General features: G+C 37.4%; 1 protein-coding gene across 1 annotated transcript in view; it reads right to left on the bottom strand.

Annotated features, from left to right (window-relative positions):
- Window positions 1-11,111: 11,111 nt before the first annotated feature.
- Window positions 11,112-21,112, bottom strand: part of CSRNP3 (cysteine and serine rich nuclear protein 3) — a gene marked incomplete at its 3' end in the record, with an annotated part of 66,329 nt that continues 56,328 nt past the window's right edge. The window contains exons 3-4 of the mRNA XM_084229843.1: window positions 14,134-14,430; window positions 11,112-12,164 (exon numbers count right to left, since the gene is read on the bottom strand). Of these exons, the coding sequence (XP_084085969.1) occupies window positions 11,112-12,164; window positions 14,134-14,430 (1,350 nt within the window). The remainder of the gene's footprint in view (window positions 12,165-14,133; window positions 14,431-21,112) is intronic.

Genomic DNA, 21,112 nt, shown 5'->3' with positions numbered 1-21,112 from the left:
CTCCCTTCATGGCGCAGCAGACCTCTCCTGACTCACCGGATTCTCCCCTCAGCAGTGTATTTCAGTCAATTTTCTTGTTCTGCTCCCCACTTTCTCTGGTGAATCCTCTCACCCCCTGCAACTCTGGCCTGTACCCCAGTTCTTGTATGCATAAATAAATAAATCTTTTAAAAAAAAAGACTAAGTGGTCTGACTTGTGGGGATGGGAGGATAAAAGAGGCAAGCAAGTTTTGATGAATAAAAAGGCTGGAGAAGTTCTTTTCACCTATATATATTTTTTTTTTTTTAGAGGCATGTTTTATTTATTTATTTATTTGTTTGTTTGTTTGTTTGTTCGTTTGTTTATACATGCACTGGGTACAGTCAGAAGCGCGGGAGGGTGAGAGAATTCACCAGAGCCAGAGCGGGGAGCAGAGCAGGCAGAAGGACTGAAGTACACTGCTGAGGGGAGCAGCGGGGGGCAGGAGAGGTCTGCGTGCCATGTGGGTCCCTCCTCCAGTGGCTGGGGAGCAGCCGGGGATCGAACCGGAGCGGCAGAGGCCGCGGGCAGCTTCGCAACCCAGCGCTCAACCGCTGCGCCACTGGGGAAGCCCTCACCTATATTTTAAGCAGCCTGTGGGCCATTCTGAAAAGTTTGGTTTTACCTTCTTTCTTTCTTTCCCTTTTTTTTTTTAAACTACAGCATGTGGGTAGCTCCCTGGCCAGCCGGGATGGAACTTGTGCTGCAGAGGTTGCAGGACAGCTTCACAGTGCTGTGCTTAACATTTGAGCCACCAGGGAGGCCTGAGGCCCTTGGTTTGTACCTAAATGGCAAAAGGAAGAAACAGCACAAGTTTTTTTTTTTTTTTTTTAAATGAGCCACATGTTTAAATTTGAGTTTAAAGATAATCACACAATCATATTATTATTTAACTTGAAAATCTGGAGCCAGTGTCCTGATGTAAGAAAACTAGTTTTGAGAACAGTGATTTGCATATAATAGGTGATTAGCAAGGATACAATTTCTAGTCATTCTACCGCCAATAAACATGGGTTTGGTAACCTTCAGTCAGCGACACGAAACAGAGAGGTATATGTATGTACTTATGTGTACACATATACTAAACACCAAACCACACGGAGTAGCTTTAAGCAAACCAAGCAAAAACACTACTAAGTGGGTGAATCACAGCCTATTACTTATAAGAGACTGAGCCTGCTTTGTAAAATTATTCCCCTAAATTCCATTTGAATAGGGAGTTCTGCTCTGCTCCTGATATTTGTTTACATATCATTACCTGATGAAGAGGTTGAATAGTTAAGGATGGAAAAATTTTATAATTGTCTCCAGCTAGGGATCAATCATAATAAAGTTAACACCTTTGAGATGAAAATGAAATGAGCAATTTCACAGGAGCTGACTTCAGGCAGGACTTTTCAAGAATGTATCCGTTATGGGAGTGTATTCTGCATAACAGAAGGAAGTTGTGATAACTCAATGTAAGAAAGGATTTATACAAAATGTAACAAAAATGCAACAATATATACAACTTAGAAACCGGTTTTACTCTGCTGCAAACAAATGGACAAGATATTGTACAATATTTGATAAAAAGTACAGCATAATACAAGTGCCACTAATAAAAGAAACTTAAAGATAAGACTTAAAAATGCTTATTTGTAATATATATGTACACACTGCAATAAAAAGCCACAATAAATACACGAATTTCCATGTCATCCATAATAAATACTGAAAATATAAATACAGAAGACTACAGCTATTATGAATAAATTATTACAACATAAGGTCCAGGTTAAGTTCTGTTGACTATTATTGTAGCTTATTTTATATACCCTTTGGCATCTTTGATGTTATAACTTACACATAAGAGAGTTCAATCTAGAAACTGACATACAACATGGCGTCTCAGTGAGTGGAAAGTGATTGTGTGTATGAATTGTAGTCTGATAGTCTTCCCTTTCATCCTTTCTAAGTGATTAGATTGAACTTAACAGAAATAAAATATCTATTGAAACACTGTTGAGATTGTGTAAAAGTCATACCAAAAATCAAATAAAAGGAACTTATCACAATGTCAAAAAAATTTACAGTGAGTTTCTCTCACCGTGTATTTGAATTACCTTTTATTTTACCAGCCTAAAATAAAGAAAAAACATAACCAAGCATCAAATGCTCTCGAATGACTTCCCTTGTGTAACGACCATTCCCAATGTCCGAAATGGCTCAACAAAGACTAAAGAATAACACCCAAGTCCTTTGGATCATTTGATCCACCATTACATTCAGTTCATAAGATTTCACCAGAATTTGCAAATATACCAAATTTCTATTGCAACTGGAAAGTGGAGACAGAGTTGATGTCTAAGACTATGATTGAGATACATATACTGCAAAAGGCGACATTTGTTTATGTAACCAATTATACAGATACATTTTAAATGGGGGAAATGTATTTTGATCAATGTCAAATGACCTTTTCCTATCAAATTTATATACCCTGTGACATTGAGGGAAACACATTGAAATAACAAAGTGCCATTTTCTGCATTAACAGGCATTAACCAGTACATATGTATTAATAGTTCTATCTTCAGAGGCTATTACACCAGAAATGCAATAAACTAAAATGAAAGCAGATCAACTTTACTAAGACACAATAAAGGCTGAGGTTCTTAAGAAGAGTTGTAATCTACAGGTTTTTAATTTTTAAAAACTATTTCTGTACTGTAAATGTCTAGCGTTTATTTTACATCAAACACTTTTGAAACATGTTTCACAAACTACCCTCCATAAAGGTGCCTAGAATCAATTAAAACATGGGCCAAATTATTCAACACCCTTTATAAAAGCATTCAAAATCATTTTTTGAAAACAAAAAGGGTTCTTTCCCCTAGTGTTGTTTATGGGGAGCAACCACACTGGTGGGGTTGTCATTTCATAAGAGCATGTGGTTTGAGGAGAGAAACAGCTGTACTGTACGTAGATTGAAAAAAATCCCATGGAGGAAGGAAAGATTGATTTTGGGGGTGCTGCTCATCTTCCAGTTAGTTCTGATTTTAATTTGGAAACAACACTGAATGAACAGAAATTGCTTGCAAAGTTGTGGGGTGTGGGGGAGTGGGGCAGGGGAGGGGTGCTTGGGTCAAGTGATGTGATCAGGAAAAAAAATCACCATCCTCCCTGTTTCCTCCCTTCATATTCAGGCCTTGTCAGGATGACAAATCTTTAAATCATTTTGCTGATCCCTGAGAAGGCAAGCAGCCATTGTTTAAATAAGATGGGGACAAAAGCTTGGATAAATGGTGGCTGAGTAATTCTCTAGAGTCATTTTATTCCACTTCAGACTCTCCACAACTAGTCATATCTTTTCCAGAAGGAGTGGAAAATTTGAAATTCTTATCTGTTACTTTAAGGTAAAGAAAGATTAATGAGAAGATACTTATTTAGAAGCAAGATAGAAAGACTCACTTTATGTAATTGTAACTTCTCAGAAAATTTGAGCAGTTTGAAAATCCATTTACTTGATCCTATCTCTGATGTTTGTCACTGAGGATCTGAAACGGTCATTTTTCCTGACATTGCCTTCTGACGGCACAGCAATCAGAAAATAAGAAATTAAAAGAAAAAAACTACAGCTATATTTGTCAAAATATGTCACTGTACTGAGTATTGCCTCAGTACCCATATCTTTATTTTAAATAATCTAATTTCTTAGGAGACTTATGGAATCATCAAATGTATTAAGCATCAAAGGTAGGGGAAGCCCAACTTCCTCTGAGTCTCCCAGAACAATAGCCCAAATCACCACAACTGTTGCCAGGTGCCTTGTCCACAAAGACTGGCCAAGATATTTTCTTATGGTGAGAAAAACCTAAGAGAACTGGATTGTGTTGCCAAGGAAACTGACTTCCCTAGAGATGTTCGGAATAGATGGGTGTCTATCCTGTCGGGCATGCTTGAATGACAGTCCTCCCTGGAGGTAGACGGATGAGCCACATGACCTCTGGAGATCACTTTTAGTCTCAGGACCATAAAATTTGAAGAATACAGAAGATTCTCAAACTTTCCATTATTCACACACAGTTGGGCCATTGTAAGTATCTGAAAAGATTAAACTATTCTGAGATACCCATTTGGCCTGACTAGTGCCTAATAAATCAAGATTCAGACAGCAATCTTTGGCAGTAGACACATTTGATTTTGGTACAAAAAAATGACTTTACCAACAATTAATATTTAAACTCAATCAAGATCAGATATCCTGTGATTATCATTAAACCATCCAAGGATCAAAACTAACTTAAAAAAAAAGAAAACTAACCTCAGGCAAATTATTTACTAAATCTAGATAGTTTTTTCTCTTTAGTGGAATTCAGATTTGGATTTTATTTCATTTTCTTCTTCTTTTTTTTATATATAAATAAAAGCTCAAAACAGCATAGATTGCAGATGTTTTAAAAATGATTGGTTTTCTTTATGGCCAGTGCAAAAGTTTGGTGGCCAATAAAGGAAGGAGAAGCAAACAAAATTGAGTAAATTATGCTACAAAGATAAAAATTTCAATCTCATTTTCAATAGATTCCCTTTGTAGAGACAATAGCGAAAGACTATTAGGTCACACTCCTAACAGGGGAATTTCTGGTCTTCCCCAGCAAGGCAGCAGGACATGGTAAAGATTTCTGGTGATAGAAACTTCTAGATAATTTTTAAAGAGAGATTTTCTAAATCAATTTCCTTTCAGTAACTCATTAATAGGTAACCATTAAAACACTTCCAAGCCAGATAAAAATATTGGGAAGAAGCCAAAAGATAAAAGAAAGGGATACCTAACAATGAAGCTATTCCAAAATTATAACTAAAATGAATTAGGTAACATAAATTAACTTAGACAAAGGCAAGGCTAATTTATACCATAATATTTTCCTATTCTAAATCCTTCTACTCTATATACATTATCTTAAAAATAGTTAAATGACCTCACATGTTACTAAAATGAGTTATTGAACTGACTGGACTCTCACCATGGAAATGAATACCACAAAGAAAGGAATGACATCATTAACATGTTGAATACAAATACTGTGCAAAAGAAATTCTATCATATTCCTTTGAAACTTTAATCCTGCCAAAAACTTCCATCAGATGAAATAAAATGACACTAAAGTTGACTTTTCTTGAATTAAAAAAGCAAGTGTAAATTATCAAATAAAAATCAATTACCTTGTAGTGATGTATTTATCATAAATGAAAGTAGTCAACAATGTGACCTAAATCTTTGAATTTACTTCATTTTTCCATGAATGGAACAATTACTTGTATTTACTAAAATTCTGGGCTATATATTTAGATTACAAAAATTGCATATAAAAAATGAACTGGTTTAGGCTTTGAATCTGCTTTTATATACCTTTCTGTTTCCTATCAGGTCATTCTGTCTAAATCACTAGTCAGGATATGAAACCAGACATACCATCTACTATCCAGACAACACGTAGTTAGACTAACTGCAGAACTGGTCACCAGATAAATTGCAGGTCATATCTGGCTTTTGGGCTAGGAGGGGATCTCACGGTCTAGCTTGGCTGCCATGAGAAGAGTTGATGTAAAATTTAGAAGATATAAAACTTAGAAGTGACTTTTAAAGCATCACACTGATTATAGATTTGGCAAGTAAAACAGTAAAGAACCCTTTTATTCCCATATTCATTACTCTTGACAATAATCAGTCCTGTTAATATAAAATGTATTTAAAACTTAGTTTCTTTAGTATGTTGTAACTCTGTTTTCCTTTTTAAAGCATCAAATTATTTTTAGACAGTAAATTGTAATTGATGTGGATGGTGGACAGCAGATGTGAGAACCAACTAGGCCCGAATGTCATCATAACATCCACACTGTAACCTTCAAGTTTTGGAATATTTGTGACTTATTTCTGCAGTATAATAAAATTTTAGTTTTTCAGCTCTGTTGAAATATTAGGGCTCTTAGGAGACACGACTATGTATTAAGCTTATATTCCATGCTCACCCCACCCTGACTCTTCCGTAATTCTACTGAGTTTCTGAATTGCTGTTATTCAGTTAAATTAAGTCAATTACATTCTTTAGTGCTACAGAAAAACATTTGATGAGCTGTGCTATTTGTGCAAAGCTGTGTGTGGCATTTGGCTTAGGCACTCAAGTTACTTGAGCACACGCTAGCAGACCATAGAAAGAGTAATGTGATCAATAGTCTCAAATCTGTTAAAACCAAGAATAATTAAGGCTTTAAATTTTTGGTGTTGGTCATGGTAAGGATACAACAGATAATTTGTTTCAAATTATGGTCAAGTCTGGCCTTTGAAAGCATGAAGGGGCTTCCATTTAAGGTTAGCATTTTAAAGAATCACTTTAACCATGGCACCCTAAATTCTCTGAGAGAAAGAGGAGCAGAGGCCATTTTAAAGAGAAAGATTAAGTCATATTTGAAGAAATGGAAGACCGTGGCATATTTTAATAAAGCAGTCTCGGATTGACTTCTGAGGATGTTCATTTTCTACCTGCTAATTTGATGGTTTGTAACCCCAGTTAAAAGTTTGGGTGTGGGGAGGTGATGGATGTACTTTTTTCCCCCTGTTGCAAGGTGAAGCCTTTGGAACTTGGAAGTAGGGTTTTGCTATCTGATAGGCTGTGTATAAATAGAAGAGTGATTGTGTTTCACATTGTTGTTTCAAAGGTTTCCTGAACTATTTCCCAAGTTATGTGAGTCAAACCCGCCTTTGAAACTGTCTGGTAGGAGTTTGCTGGTATAAATTTAGCATCATTTGTATAGGTCTAACACGGAAGGAGCAATTAGCAGAAACTATTTTATTTGATAAATTCTAGCTGAGTCCAGATTTAAGCTATAAATTTTAGTTAAGGGGAAAGGGAAGAAGGAAGACACAGTGAATTCCATTAATTTAGGAAAAATTATCCTTTTAGACGCAGTTTACATATATAATTAGATGATAATTGATGTCACTTTTTCTAATATCTCTTTATAAAAAATCACATATTAAAATGGTGGTTTGATTATTTCATGCCACTTCATCACCATCCCTTATAATTTGCAGTTTCCCCTCTTTTTACCAACTACAATGATTCCTTTAATCTAATAGGTGTTCAATAAATATTTCTTGAAAGAATTAATAGTTGATGAATTTTAACTAGTAACACCAATGGGTTATAAACTTGCACCACAATATCAGAAGCTTAAAGTACAAGTGATATATCAATTTATAGGAAATGAATGATATATTTTTCTGCTTAATGGTAACAAAACCAGAATTTTGTCTACAAGTCATGTGAATATTGAATATAGAATTTTCAAGGACATAATCACTTAATATCATCTCGCTTGCTTTCTTGATTAATTTGTGACCAGTGTTTCTGTAATTTATTGTTTTATTTTGGGAGGGGGTATTGTTGGTTCATGTAAGATTATTAAGATTTTATCACTCTGATAAATATTAACTTCATGTTTTGTCTGACACACTGCAAAAAATAGTTTCATCACGATTAAAGATTGGCTTTCAAAAGTATAATATTCAATTAACCAAAAGACATGAGACTATTGAATTTTACTTATGTCTTAATAATCAATGATCAAGAGATGGAGGAAAACAACTTAAGTAAATCTCTTTCATTGACTTCTTTCTCCCAAAGGAAACTAGAATACAAAGGAGATGCAAGCTGCTTTAGTCACTTGACTTGCAAATCAATTTGGCCTGGATTATAACTGGGAATTAAGCCCCAATAAAAGGTATTGGGCCAGTGCTAAAACAACAGGGACCAGAGCATGAAACTTTGCCATTGACAGTGAATGACTAAAAGGCTGTGTGTCAAGAAAGACTAATTTGGTCAGATATACTATGGAGGCAATACAACAGCTGCAGGTCAGGTTATTGTGTCTTGGCATAAAGACCTTAAGTATCCCAACTGGCTGCATCGAGATTGATCCCCATTTTTAAGAAGCTTAGAAAAACTGTAATGCTTTCCTGGCATGTGGGCAGATTTTGTTGAATAGAAAGGGCTATTAATGGGGAAAAAGTCAGATGGAACACTATGCTCGCTTTCTGGGAAAGAAAGTAACAGTGAAATGATCCCATCAGTATTATTTGCAAATTTAACCCAATATAGCTTTAAAAATGATCCTGTTTTCTAGACCACATTTTTAGACTATAAAACCCAACCAGATTCTTGTGTAAGGAAAATTCAGTATTCCTTACTGGCCATTGCCTAAAAATCTGTCACTGTCCAGTGTATGGTATACATCTTTCTAATGTATGGTTACATGGGAGTGTCTTAATAGGTAGTGTCTTCATGCAATTTGTGGGAGATGTTTAGGGGTTAGGTTATGTATATGAAAATTTGGAAAGGAAGCTGTCATTGTTGGAAGGTTAATTATTCTGTGCCTCAGTGACCTTCAACTCCATTTGGATAGGGAACAAAAAGTTCTGTTTTCTTGTTTGCCTATATCTAAGTTAAGCATCTTTTGGAAATGAAACTACAAAACGGACCAGCCAAATGTAAACAAGTGTCAAACCTTACGAAAATAAAGCTGAACTAAATTAAATACCTATCTTTTCTGAAACTGACCACCATTCTAGCCTTCAACTCTGTCCCAGCCAAAATCTTTTCTTTCCCACTCTGCCAAACTGTGTTCCAAGAATAAATTCCAAGTGCTTTATACATAGATATTTCAAGGTTTGTAATGGACCAGTTAATACGGAACACACGATTCTTTCACATGCTTGAATAAAAGAACAACAGCCTCTTTGTCATTTTTCTCTTTGGGCTGGTGCTCTATAGATTGTATTGGTGGGGGAAAAAAATCAGAGATCAAGCACTAAAAACTGTAACTTTGGAGACAGCATGGCATATACTACTGAGATTTGAGTAAAACTCCAGTCTGATCACCCCAAAGGGGTTATTCTTCAAAAGGGATACTCCTATCCCCATTACTGCGACCTCCATAAGGATAAACCCAAAATTTCCTTCACATTAATGGTTATAAATTTGGCCCATTTTTAGGGTAGAGAACAGGCAGGAACCAACTGCATGGTGGAAGATCTGCCAGGTAAACATGTTTTTCTCACATCAAGTTTTAGTAGAAACTTTTCCATTGGAGGACTCCCTCTAAACATTTTAAAGTTCAATTAAAAAAATAGTACTTTTTAAAGAATTGAGATCTACAATGTATTTATAGCTGTACTTCTAAACATCCAAGTCTAAAAGACATTGAAAATAAGCAATGGGGCCTCTCTGGTGGAGCAGGGGGTTGAGACACAGCACTACTCAGCCACTGAGGCATGAGTTCGATCCCTGGCCAGGGAGGTGACCCACATGGTGCAGCAGACTTCTGCCTCGCCTGTTGCTCTCCTCCGCAGTGTAATCAGTAGATCTGCCTGTTCTGCTGTCTCTGGTGAATCCTCTTACCCCCTGCATCTCTGGCCTGTACCCCAGCTCTTGTATGCATAAATAAATAAATCTTAAAAAAAAAAGTTAAGCAGTGATGCAGTCGTTGACTAGCAAGGCATGTCCACATTTCAAAGAGGCATAAAATGTGAAGTGACATAACAATAGAAAGTTAAAAATGTGAAACTGATTTAGCATAGTCATATTGCATTAAAAAAAGGTAGAACACACTAGTTACCTAAATTAATTTACAAGAAAACCTAAATTTTAGAAGTCCTCCGATGAACCAAGTGCAGATAATCTAAAGGGGGGGAGTGCATGGTTTATTTCTATCTGTTCCCTTTCACTAAGAGAACGTGAGGTAATTAGAAAGTGTTCAATGCATTCTGGACTGTTCTGCTAATTGTCTGAGGCAAGAGAAATCAAAATGCTTCAGAAAAGTAAGGCCTTAGTTGAGTATTTGGGTAGAGGCCCCCCCCTTCAATCAGTTAGTCACTACCTGGAAATCTCATTATCACTCATTTTGAAGAGATGGATTGATTACGCTGTAGAAAAGGCTGGTTGCTGAGGATGTGTCTTTTCCATGTTTCCTCAGCCTCCTCTGCTTTTACCGAGTTAGGTCTTCAGAGTGGTGAAGGAAAACAGGTCACTTTTCCTTCATAAAGTATCATTGGATGATTCCTCTATATTAATTATGTGAACCTTATAATAGTTACAGATTTTAAAAAATTTTATTTTCATCTCAAAGAGTTCTCAGTCCCCAACCCTCACAAGGTACCATGAAGGGGCACTAAAGTGCATTTTGATATAGGGGAGTAGAGTTTAAAGGTGCTGTCCAAGCTAAGAACCAAGATGATGCTGTTTAAAAAAGAAAGGCAATTCCTTCTACCTCCATCTCTGGAGTCAACTGAGGGAGGGCAATGAACTAACCCCTCACCGGAGGATTGTCCTAACTCTTCACTTTAGAGAAAACTGTGGAAGGACCTGCACATAGAGACTCATTTATTTGTCCAAAATAGCAAAAATAGGCCTATTTCATCCTTAAGAAAGTATTTGCAAATCTCATCAGTCATGATCATAAAAATGTGAATGGATTCCAGATGCAATCCGTGTGGGCATGCTCGGTGGTACTAACTATGCATCTTCAGCTTAAAAGAACATGCTGCTGTTCATTTTCATCAAAACATGACTTCTAACTACCATAAATAAAATACACATGGAACGATTAAATCTTTTTCTTACAATAATTACTTTTACATTAAAAAGTCACCATCATCTTCAGATATATCGAAAATTAGGACTCTAAATCTTAGTATTTCCCAGTTTTAGATAACAATCTTGCACAGGCCCGAAAATCCAAAACTTGGAGCTCTGATTTACACAGCTTGGCAGGTTTCACACAGTTTCACAGGTAGGCAACTGTGAGATATGCTTTTTTAAAATTAGCATTTTCTATCAAAACAGTCTGAAATCTTTTAAAATCCTCATGGAGACTGTATTTGTGCAATGCCACAGTCACATAGTTAGAAAGGAGAAAACAAAATACAGTCTGGAAGATTCACCACAGTCGAAGTTTTCTTGGTCCTCAGTTTAAACAATGATGGGCCCAGGAAATGCAATTAAATACAGTGCTTTAAATAGGAGGAGATCTGGTCTGATAATAACTTAAGCTATTAAACAGGCACAGTCTCAACCACGGGCGATTTGATGCACTCCTCGTGCAATCTGCTCTTTTCTGCAAGACTCAAAGAATTTTCAGGAGGATGCTCTGAGATGCGACTGTCACCATTCAATGTAGAGACAAACCCATCCTGGGAGGGACCTTTCAAGTAGGAATGAAATTCCACTTGAGGATGACTGGACCTATGTTCCGCATATAAACTATTGCAGGGCACACCACTGTCATTTTCGGAGGAGCAGCAAACGATGACAGAGGGGTTGGCAGTGGGGTAGTGGGACGCGCCGTAGGCCTCCTCTGCTTGTCGGGCGTAGTCCACGAATTGTTCTGGGGTCATGGTGTAAGGCACCAGCGAGAGGGTACCATTTTTGACAGTATCTCTTTCAGAATAGTTCTCTGAGATCTGATTAGGAGTTCCTGGAAGGTGGCTATCTATTTGGTAATACAGAGTTGAAGTGTTGGCATAAAAAGAAGCATTTTTTGCGTGGCTTTCATGAACAGCGCTGCCATCAGAGTAACACAGGACGGAGGGAAGAGGGACAACTTCGGCATGGGTGCCCAAACCTTCCACGAAGCTGTCCCCTTTCTCTTCTTCCTCTTCTTCCTCCTCCTCCTCCTCTTCCTCCTCCTCCTCCTCCTCTGACTCACTAGGCGCCAAGCTTTGCGTGCTAGAATCAGTGACTCCGCTGCAGAAGCTGCTCCCGTCCTCCTCTTCCTCCTCCTCCTCCTCCTCCCCTTGACAATCTAACTCCTCGGCAGACTGCAGGTGCAGCACTGCAGCCTGCGGTTCAGTTTCAATCTCAAAATTGTCTGCAATGGAATATTCGACGGAGTGAGCGACAGGGCCCATAGAACTACTGTGAGCACTTATCTCACTGTGGCAGCCGTTCAGAGTGGGGATTTGCTGCTCTCGATTTTTCTCCAGTTCAAGTTTCATTATTGTGTGCAAAAAGTGAGTCCGGACACGGATAGGATTAAATTCAATTCTACCTGCTGTGTTACTACAGCCTTCTTTAGTGCAGCCACATGGGAAAGACATTCGATCCACCTTGGAAGGAAGAACACAGATTAGCCCCATAGAACTCTTACAAACTAAATAAAAATCCAATACCTTTTGGCAACCCCTTTGACTCCGGATTACTTAATTCTACTTATTCCAGAACAAAACTACAAATAGCAATGATAAAAAGGAAATAAAGGCTGAAAAATGAGTTAATCTAGTTTTAAAACCGATATTCAGTGAAAAAAGTTATTGTTATAGGTGTGTATTTTCATCTCATTTCTATTGGTCTTTACTCTTCTCCATTCTTCCTTCCCAGCTTCTCTCCACCCCATGATTTTTGCTCCCATTTTTTTCAATGCTTCTATGTTTTCCCTAAATGACTTATTCTTCTGCTATATACCAGTTCATGAGCCCAATTTTAAACAAACTTACTGCCCTTATCCCCATCTGCTCTTTTTAATCTAAATTATAGGACATTCTCCATGCCAGACATGCCTCTTTTCTTTGCTATTATAAACTGAACTTCTCTGCCTTAGGCGTCTAGACTGATACCATATATTAGTATGCAGTCTGATAACTCACTCCATTGGTTTGAGTCCTCATTTTTTTTGATCCACGGCACCTGCGTATGTGTGAGCTGTTGCAATGGGTATGTACATTCATGACTGATGGTGGACTTGTGGATTTAGATCTGAGCTTCCCTGCACCTTCCCCACTCCATTAGACTAGAAGTTTCTTCAGGGAAGGGAATGTTCATTTACTCAATATCCCAGAACTATTTGAGTGATTGGAATCTGCATAAAGTAATTGGGTTCAGTAAGTATTACTGGACTGGGCTCTTTACTTAGGTGTTAGGTGGAATTTATCAAAGATATTTGCTAATTGTCTCAAATCTGACAATTAACCTTTATGCTGACCAGAGAATAGGCAGCCAGAAAAACTTTGCCTAGCTTGCCACCTGATCCAAGCTCAGAGAATTCCCTGTGGCTATTAAGGAGACAGACTCTAGCACTGTCATCATGGCCCCAATAAAAAGCAGTAGCACATGCGGGAGCCATGTTAGTCATGAATTCTTTTTCTGGGAATCTACTTTATGCAACTGATCAGCTAATGAGAACTGATCTTTCCTTTTTCCTGCCCAAATGACTGTTGTGCTCATTGAAAAAGCCACATTTGCTCATAAAACAAAGACACCTAACTAATTATGGGACACTGAAGATATTACAGACAAACAGGAAACTGAGAACCATCTAGTCTAGGAGTTGGCAAACTTATTTTTGTAAAGGGCCAAAGAGTAAATATTTTAGGCTATGTAGGTCATCAGTCACTGTGGCAACTATTCAGTTCTACTGTAGAAGCATGAAAAACAATCACAGACAATATGAGAGCAAACAACAAGCAAACAAACATGACTGTGAGTCAATGAAACTTTATTTACAAAAACAGGTGACAGGCTGGAGTGACCTGTAAAGTATAGTTTGCCAACCACTCATCTAGTCCAGTTCCTTCATTTTAGAGATAGAGAAACTTTGAGTACAGAAAGTTTATATGCTTTGCCAAATTTACAAAGATGATAAAAAGCAGAACCAGGAGTTAAGTCCTGTCTAGCAATTTTCCACCAGTCCGGGACACCTCATCCTTTCGTACTCCATGGATGGATGGATGGATGGATGGATGGGAAGATACACACTCAAATGTTAGGGATGTCATGATCTTGAATGCTTATAAAGAAGTCAAAATAAGCAAATATAATGAATGAATCCAAGAGGAAATGATTTTGGAAGACTCAATTTTAACTTGGGTTACCTTTCACATTATATTTATATGTATAAATATATCATGGATACCTATAAGTGTTCTTTAATTAGTATCTCTCTTTTCTTGAATCTTGTGTCTTACCTAGCTCCAGCGATTTCCTTGACACATGAGAAAACATCCCTAAATGTGATGTCACTGCCTCTGTGGGAAATGGTGTATGTCTTGCTTCTGGAGTCCCTAAAATCCAAATCCTTACCTGACATTTAATGCCTGCCAGGCTGCAGGTACACGTTTCTGGATCACAGAACACTCGGCAGTCACAGCCACAGTCCTCTCGAGATAGGCGGATGGCTCGCAGTTCATGCTTTTCCTCCACATCAATCTTTTTCACACCCGAAGCCCGCAGCAATGCTCTCCGTTTTTTTGTGGGCAGGGGTTGTAGAAAGAAGTACTCGTCTACCTCTGTGTTGTCTAAGTCAATATCATCATCAGAAATGTCATCTACTGTAAGAGTGCTAGCTTCTTCAGATTCCACAGTGCCATTTTTAGTCATCTAAAAATACAAAGCAGAAGACTCAGGAGGGCAGGGTCTAAAATCTCTACTTTTACACTTGGTAAGAATGAAGTCATTGTATAATAACAGTTCCTATAATCAATAGGTGTTTGTGAGTTAAATCATTTCCTTTTATTTTTCTCCTTAAGAAGTCATGGGGAGAGGGCCTCCCCGGTGGCACAGCGGTTGAGCGCTGGGTTGCGAAGCTGCCCGCAGCCTCTGCGACGCCAGTTTGACCCCAGGCTGCTCCCCGGCCACCGGAGGAGGGTCCCACATGGCGCGCAGACCTCTCCTGCCGCCCGCTGCTCCCCTCAGCAGTGCACTTCGGTCCTTCTGCCTGCTCTGCTCCCTGCTCTGGCTCTGATGAATTCTCTCACCCTCCCTTGCTTCTGACTGTACCCAGTGCTTGTACAAATAAATAAATAAACAAATAAATAAATCTTTAAAAAAAAAAAAAAGAAGTCATGGGGAGGAAAATGAAGCCAATAGAAATGATAGGCTTTTAAATGTACTGGTTACAGAAGACTATTAATTGAAACTCTTAACCTCCTAATGTTTGGAGCTACAGTTAGAGCTTTTAGCCTGTGTAATGTGGAAAAGATCAAAGATTATATATGCCCATCAATGAGATCTATTTTTAGACTTGGTTTGTGTTGGCCATTCTGATGATGGAATAAATGTGTCCTTGTTCAGGGGTGATAGTACCCCGGTGGAAATCACTGCCACCTAAATCAGCAAATGCCTTGTCCTAGAAATAATGACTCTGTCTTTTGGGCTCTAGCAAAACTCTGCACTAGGAAATAAAGTTGTGCTGCACCGGGCTATTGGGATTACATACACATGGTCACCCCACAGAATACTTAAGAGTAAGAGCTTGATATGAAGTAATCAGTCAGGTCAGTGTGCTCTCTTAAGACAGGAGCAGAGGGCGGTGCAGGCAGTTCTCACCCAAAGGCAACTCAACAATAAACACAACACTCAAAGGAGTCCACAGGAATCTTGCCCAAGGCAATACCTTCTGATTGTGCCTCATATACCCACAACTACTTTGCTACCATTTATATTTCTTTCCTAAATTAATTTCATTTGTCAGTAAACCCTGAAACTTTATTTCACTTTTTATTGTATCACCACATATTATGGTTCCTTTACTGAAAAAGTATTAGAGACATTTTCTCCTTATATAAGCCAGAATTATATCCTGAGAAGCAGCACAGGAATAAATGCAGAAACTGTGCAGTACTCAAGGAAATCCTAAATAGAAAAGAAATTAATAAGAACAAAATGTCTTTATTTAATTTTAAAATTTGTTACTTAAGAACCTCATTAATTGTAATTATTGCCATGCTTTCTAATCTTAACAATAATTCCATCATTACAGAGTTAAAATACTCTGGTGACATTAGACACCATTCTCTCATGCTTATTGGAAAAAGTTCAACACTTAGATAAGAATATTTATTATTGGCCAAAAATCCCAAACTAGACAATGCTGGACATACTGAAAAACAAACCGAAGCCCAGTCTTAACTTCAGGAAGAAACAACACATTAGCAATTGTCTATTAAAATATGTTACCAGGCTTCCTGAGAAGTGTTTTCAAAATCTACTACCTTATTTATTTTAGATATTTTCAGAGTTTGAATCTGTGATTTTACAAAGATAGACATTCCCCTTACAGAGTTTTGTTTCTTGGTGTGATCTGCATTTTTTTTTCCTTCCTTAGCATTTCCTCACATATATATTGGTTAAGATGTTTTTATTTTTCTGTGATGTCCACTATTAGAATGCTAATTTGTTTGGTTGCTGTTTTCATTTTTGTTGACTCACTTACTTAACAGAACCATCTTTCTAACTAAAAAGATCTGATTTTCTAAAGGATTCAAGTATATAATTGCCAAAAACGTACTCAATCCTCTGTGACAGATAAAGCTGCATTAGCTGTCGGAGAGTTACCTCTCTCATTTTGTCACCTTTGTGGCATTTAGATTTGTCTTCAGAAATTCTTGCTTTGCATGTGTGAGTCTTATCAAACTTCTGACTACACAGCACACGTGAAATGCCTTGGATTTGGCTAGTGCCACTCATTTCAATACTTCCTTCTACTTATTCTTCATGTTCTTTATTTTTTTTTCTTCATGTTCTTTAATATTTACACTCCTTTGTGTTTACTGATAACATAAGAATGACAATAAATTCCCTTTTATTTCAACAGGCTTTGATTTTAAAAAAGAGTTGCTACCATAACAATATATTTAATCTAAAGGTTAACAAAAAATAAGATTTGAACAAATATTTAAAAACAAGAATTTTTTAAGGACAGCACAAGTAACCAAATGACACCTAAGAACCAGTAAAACAAACAAACCTGGAACTCAAAACACTATAGAGGATGCCTGTTACAAATATAAGTGACCTTAGATATAAAATCTGCATATCGTTTACATGCTTTAATTGTAATGAAAATTTTATTTCAAAATAAAAACTCAATAAAAATCTAAAATTCCTTCACACAGAGCTATACACTATTTTAACATTTGTTCAAGAACCCACAGGAACCCTAAACTTGATTTAAAAAAAAAATCTCACTTTGACATTGAAACCATCTGGCAAGGTTTTCTCCTCATTACTCTAAGTCATTTCTGCCATTTCTAATGAAGATAGGAAATATTTTAGTTTCTGGCTTACCTTCCCCTCCTCACAGATTATGGTTTGGTATATTGCCATTGAGAGAGATTATTCTCTGCTCGCCACCTCAGAGGCCAGTCTACGCCCACCTGTTCTCTAAACGTGCTGAGTTTAATGTTCTTTAAGTTCAGAGTATTACATAGTTTAGCTTCAAATACATTTTGTCATATTAGCACAATAGGGTGGAGAGTCAAAGAGTTTCTGACTTCTGTCTGCAACGCACATCCCTCATACACCCAAAGTGCAAAGAAACCCAGGAGTCTTGCGAGATTGCCTCAACTACTTTTGCAAACTCATATACTCCATAACCCACTTCTCACAAGAGAATTCATTTTGTACAACACTTTTTTCTCTTGACATGAATGTTACCTTTAAATGTCCTTTCCCCATCTCCCCATCTCAAAATAGAATCACTGAATTTTCAGACTTTAGTTCATCAGATGCTCCCTCCTTACACAAAGCTTCAGTGAGGCTCAGATTAGTTGTGACCTTTCCAAGATAAGCTTATAAACCTAAATTCTCTTCCCCCTATTTTATTTTATTTATTTTATTTTTTTAAAGATTGATTGACTGACTGATTGATTGATTGATTTATACATACAGCACTGGGTACAGTCAGAAGCGCAGGAGGGTGAGAGAATTCACCAGAGCCAGAGCAGGGAGCAGAGCAGGCAGAAGGACCGAACTACACTGCTGAAGGGAGCAGCGGGTGGCAGGAGATGTCTGCGCGCCATGTGGGACCCTCCTCCGGTGGCCGGGGAGCCGCCGGGGATCGAACCGGCATTGCAGAGGCTGCAGGCAGCTTCACAACCCAGTGCTCAACCGCTGCGCCACTGGGGAGGCCCTCTCTTCCCCCTATTTTAATATGCTTTTCTGTATCTCACAGATAGATTCCAAGGTTCTGATGATACCTAATGCAAGTGCTGGGAATTAATGCTATTAACATGGAATTAAATTCAATGTATCTCAAAAACTATTCTGTTTATAAATTAAATAACCAGCACATTGAAAGGGATACTGTCTTTGCACTGGTATACTCTCAGTGTTGTGAGAGGGTCAGGAGACAAAAGAGCAGTACGAGCTTCCTTGAGTCAGCTTATTCTGAAATGAAAACTATTACTCAGACACAAAGAACAGGAACTCAGAAAAGAAAAGAACAGGAAGCAAACTGAAGACACAATATCCTTGCCAGTCAATTTCTTATGGACACCTATTTCGTGGGCATGTGGAGGTGGCCTTTATAATGGAGATACCAGTAGAAGAAGATAGTTCAAATGATTGCTTTCACAGTTGAGCCAATGTGCTACTCTTGATTTCCTCAGCCAACTTTTAACTCTGACCTTGGCCTGCATTTAGTTTGCTAATTTTATAATAACATATTAGTTTTGGTGATGGGTTTCATGTATCTCTGTCATCATAATATGAACACAATGAGAGCAGAACTACCTTGCTCACCATTGTATCCCTTGCATTATGTTAAATGCAGTCCCATAGTAACTGATTAATTAATCTTTCTTCAGTGAATGAATATTCTTAATCATTATGCTATACTGCCAACCCCCATACTGACACCTGCATTTTTTTGCAGGTTGTAAAGAGGTATGATATCCTGACATCCAAGGAACTTTTAATTCCCTGGAGAGATGACTATATAATAAATATGTAGTGTGATTAGTGTAACATAATATATGTGCAAATTACAGAAGTAGCATGAAGAAAATGATAGACAATTAAAATGGAAGGTTAGACATAAAAATACAAAGGAGAATTGTTTAGTTTCTATTCAGACTCTGTAGTCTATCTACAATTCACACATTTTATGCATTCCTTATTCTCCCAACATTGTTTCTTTAAGTAGTAGTAAGTAAGCCAAATGAATGAATGCATAAGCCAAGTGAACCCAGAGGTGTGCTGGGAAGTATTTAACCACTGACTTTCTGGGGAAAAAAAAAAGTTCAAATTTGGGATGTTTGTCAAGTCAAGTGCGGTATATACTTTCATTGTGGATAATTTCATTAAGTAGAAATGTACATAATCTATTTCAGTGACCAACCATAGTGAGTTGGATCTAGCAGATCACTGGGTACACACCAAATTTTAATCAGGAGTATCAGTACAGCTGTCTTCTCCTTAACTAGAAGGCCAGTATTAATTGCACAGGAAGAATGTAAAGATTTGATTACATATGCTTTATTGCTCCACTTAAGTGAAAATAGGGATGTATTCTGGAAGCAATGGCAATAGTATGCTCTTAAATAATTGATACAGTCTCTAACAGAGGTAAGGGGTAAGCAGAGTTTAGAGATTTTTCTTAAAGATTGATCATTAAAGTAAGACCCACCATCAGGCAACTCTTTTTTATGAAGAAAGAGCAAACAACCAAGCATTAGTTCATGAATACATGACTGGGAAATTGAAAAAAAGGTTATAGCCCTGAAAAGTCATTGAAAATGGTACTAGAGAGGAGGTAGCCTTGATTTTGGAAAGAGGAAGAAGTTGGTTGAAGAAGTATGGTTAGGCCTCCCCGGTGGTGCAAGGGGTTGTCTCCTTACTATGAAGCTATTGGCAGTCACTGCAGCATGAGTTCGATCTCTGGCAATGGAACTAACCACAAGGCGCAGGAGACCTCCCGTCTCACCTACTGCTCCCTTCAGCAATGTATTTCAATAATCTGTTCTGTTTCCCGCTTTGTCTCTGGTGAATTCTCTATCCACCGCCCACCCCAAAGTCTGGCTTACACCCCACCTCTTGTATTCATAAATAAAAAAAAAATCTTTAAAAAACAAAAAAGAAGTACAGCTGATAAAACACTGAGGAAGAGAGGCCAGACAAAGCTAAATTAAGTTGGTAGAATCCATTAAGATAAAACCCAGAGGCGAATGGAATGCCAGGGCTCTTTGAAACATACAAATGGCTGCCTCATGCGTTTTACAGATACATATGAAATGGGAATAGAGGCTAATATAATTGTTCAACAATGTGCTACAGATGATGAAATCCAGCACTTAATTTGGAAAAATGTATAGTATTAAGATGACTGCATTGATTACAGCTAAGAGTATGACATATTTGAACGGATTTGACAGAGGAAAAGACCGTGCTCTGTGATTTAGAAATCTAAAGCTGGTTGTTTCTTGTAGGAACATGCATTTAATTCTATCAGTTTTCTCTTCTAATTGTTTTAAAACACTATTTGGAATAACAAAATCATCAATAAAAAAGACATGCTTGAATGCCCCAGACAGCATTGGATTTGTTCTACAATTTAATTGTATATATTTCTCAATATATCTAATTCATAACTTCTTTGAAAATAATTACAGAAGAAGTAATTTTATCATGAAAAAGTAAATTTCTATTCTTATTTTGATTCCAAAATATTTGTTATAAGGAAATGTCAAGAAGTGTGTATATTTCTTTTTATAATACTTCATTAGTAAGGCCTCATTGGAGGAGGTGCCATGGTATAAATGGGTTCTCTTTGAAACCCAGAGAAACATACTGGAAAGACATGGAGGCACACTGAAAAGAGAAACTTCTCCATACTGTTCTGGGCCTCTTGGTTTTCAAAGAAGTAGTACAGAAACTACCAGCTCCAAGTCCAATGAATTTCTGGTGTTTTATCTGGTCTCCATTATAAGGATCTGGGAGGTGTTTGATGATGAAGTATTTGGAAACAGTTTTGTCAAACATTGCTTTTTCTCTACTTACTTAATAAGCAGTTAACTGGTACTCACAGAGAACCAGCTCCAGGAAAAACCAAAGTGGGCACCCTCACTAGCAATCCTTGCTTTTCTCTTTGGACCCCTAGTTGTGCCAGTGTCCTTACTGCCCCCCAGCAAAAATAACAGATTTAATTTACCTACATTTATCTTGTTACTTACCTCAGACGTATTTGTATTTCAAAACAATTGTTATATTAAAAGTAAAATTTCAAGTATCAGAATGAAATTTTTTGATAATACCTTTAGCTAGCTAATTTTGGATTTTATTT

The sequence above is a fragment of the Talpa europaea genome (genome assembly GCF_964194135.1).
Source record: "Talpa europaea genome assembly, chromosome: 1".
NCBI classification, from domain to species: Eukaryota; Metazoa; Chordata; class Mammalia; order Eulipotyphla; family Talpidae; genus Talpa; species Talpa europaea.
This window is presented reverse-complemented; position numbering and strand designations above follow the sequence as displayed.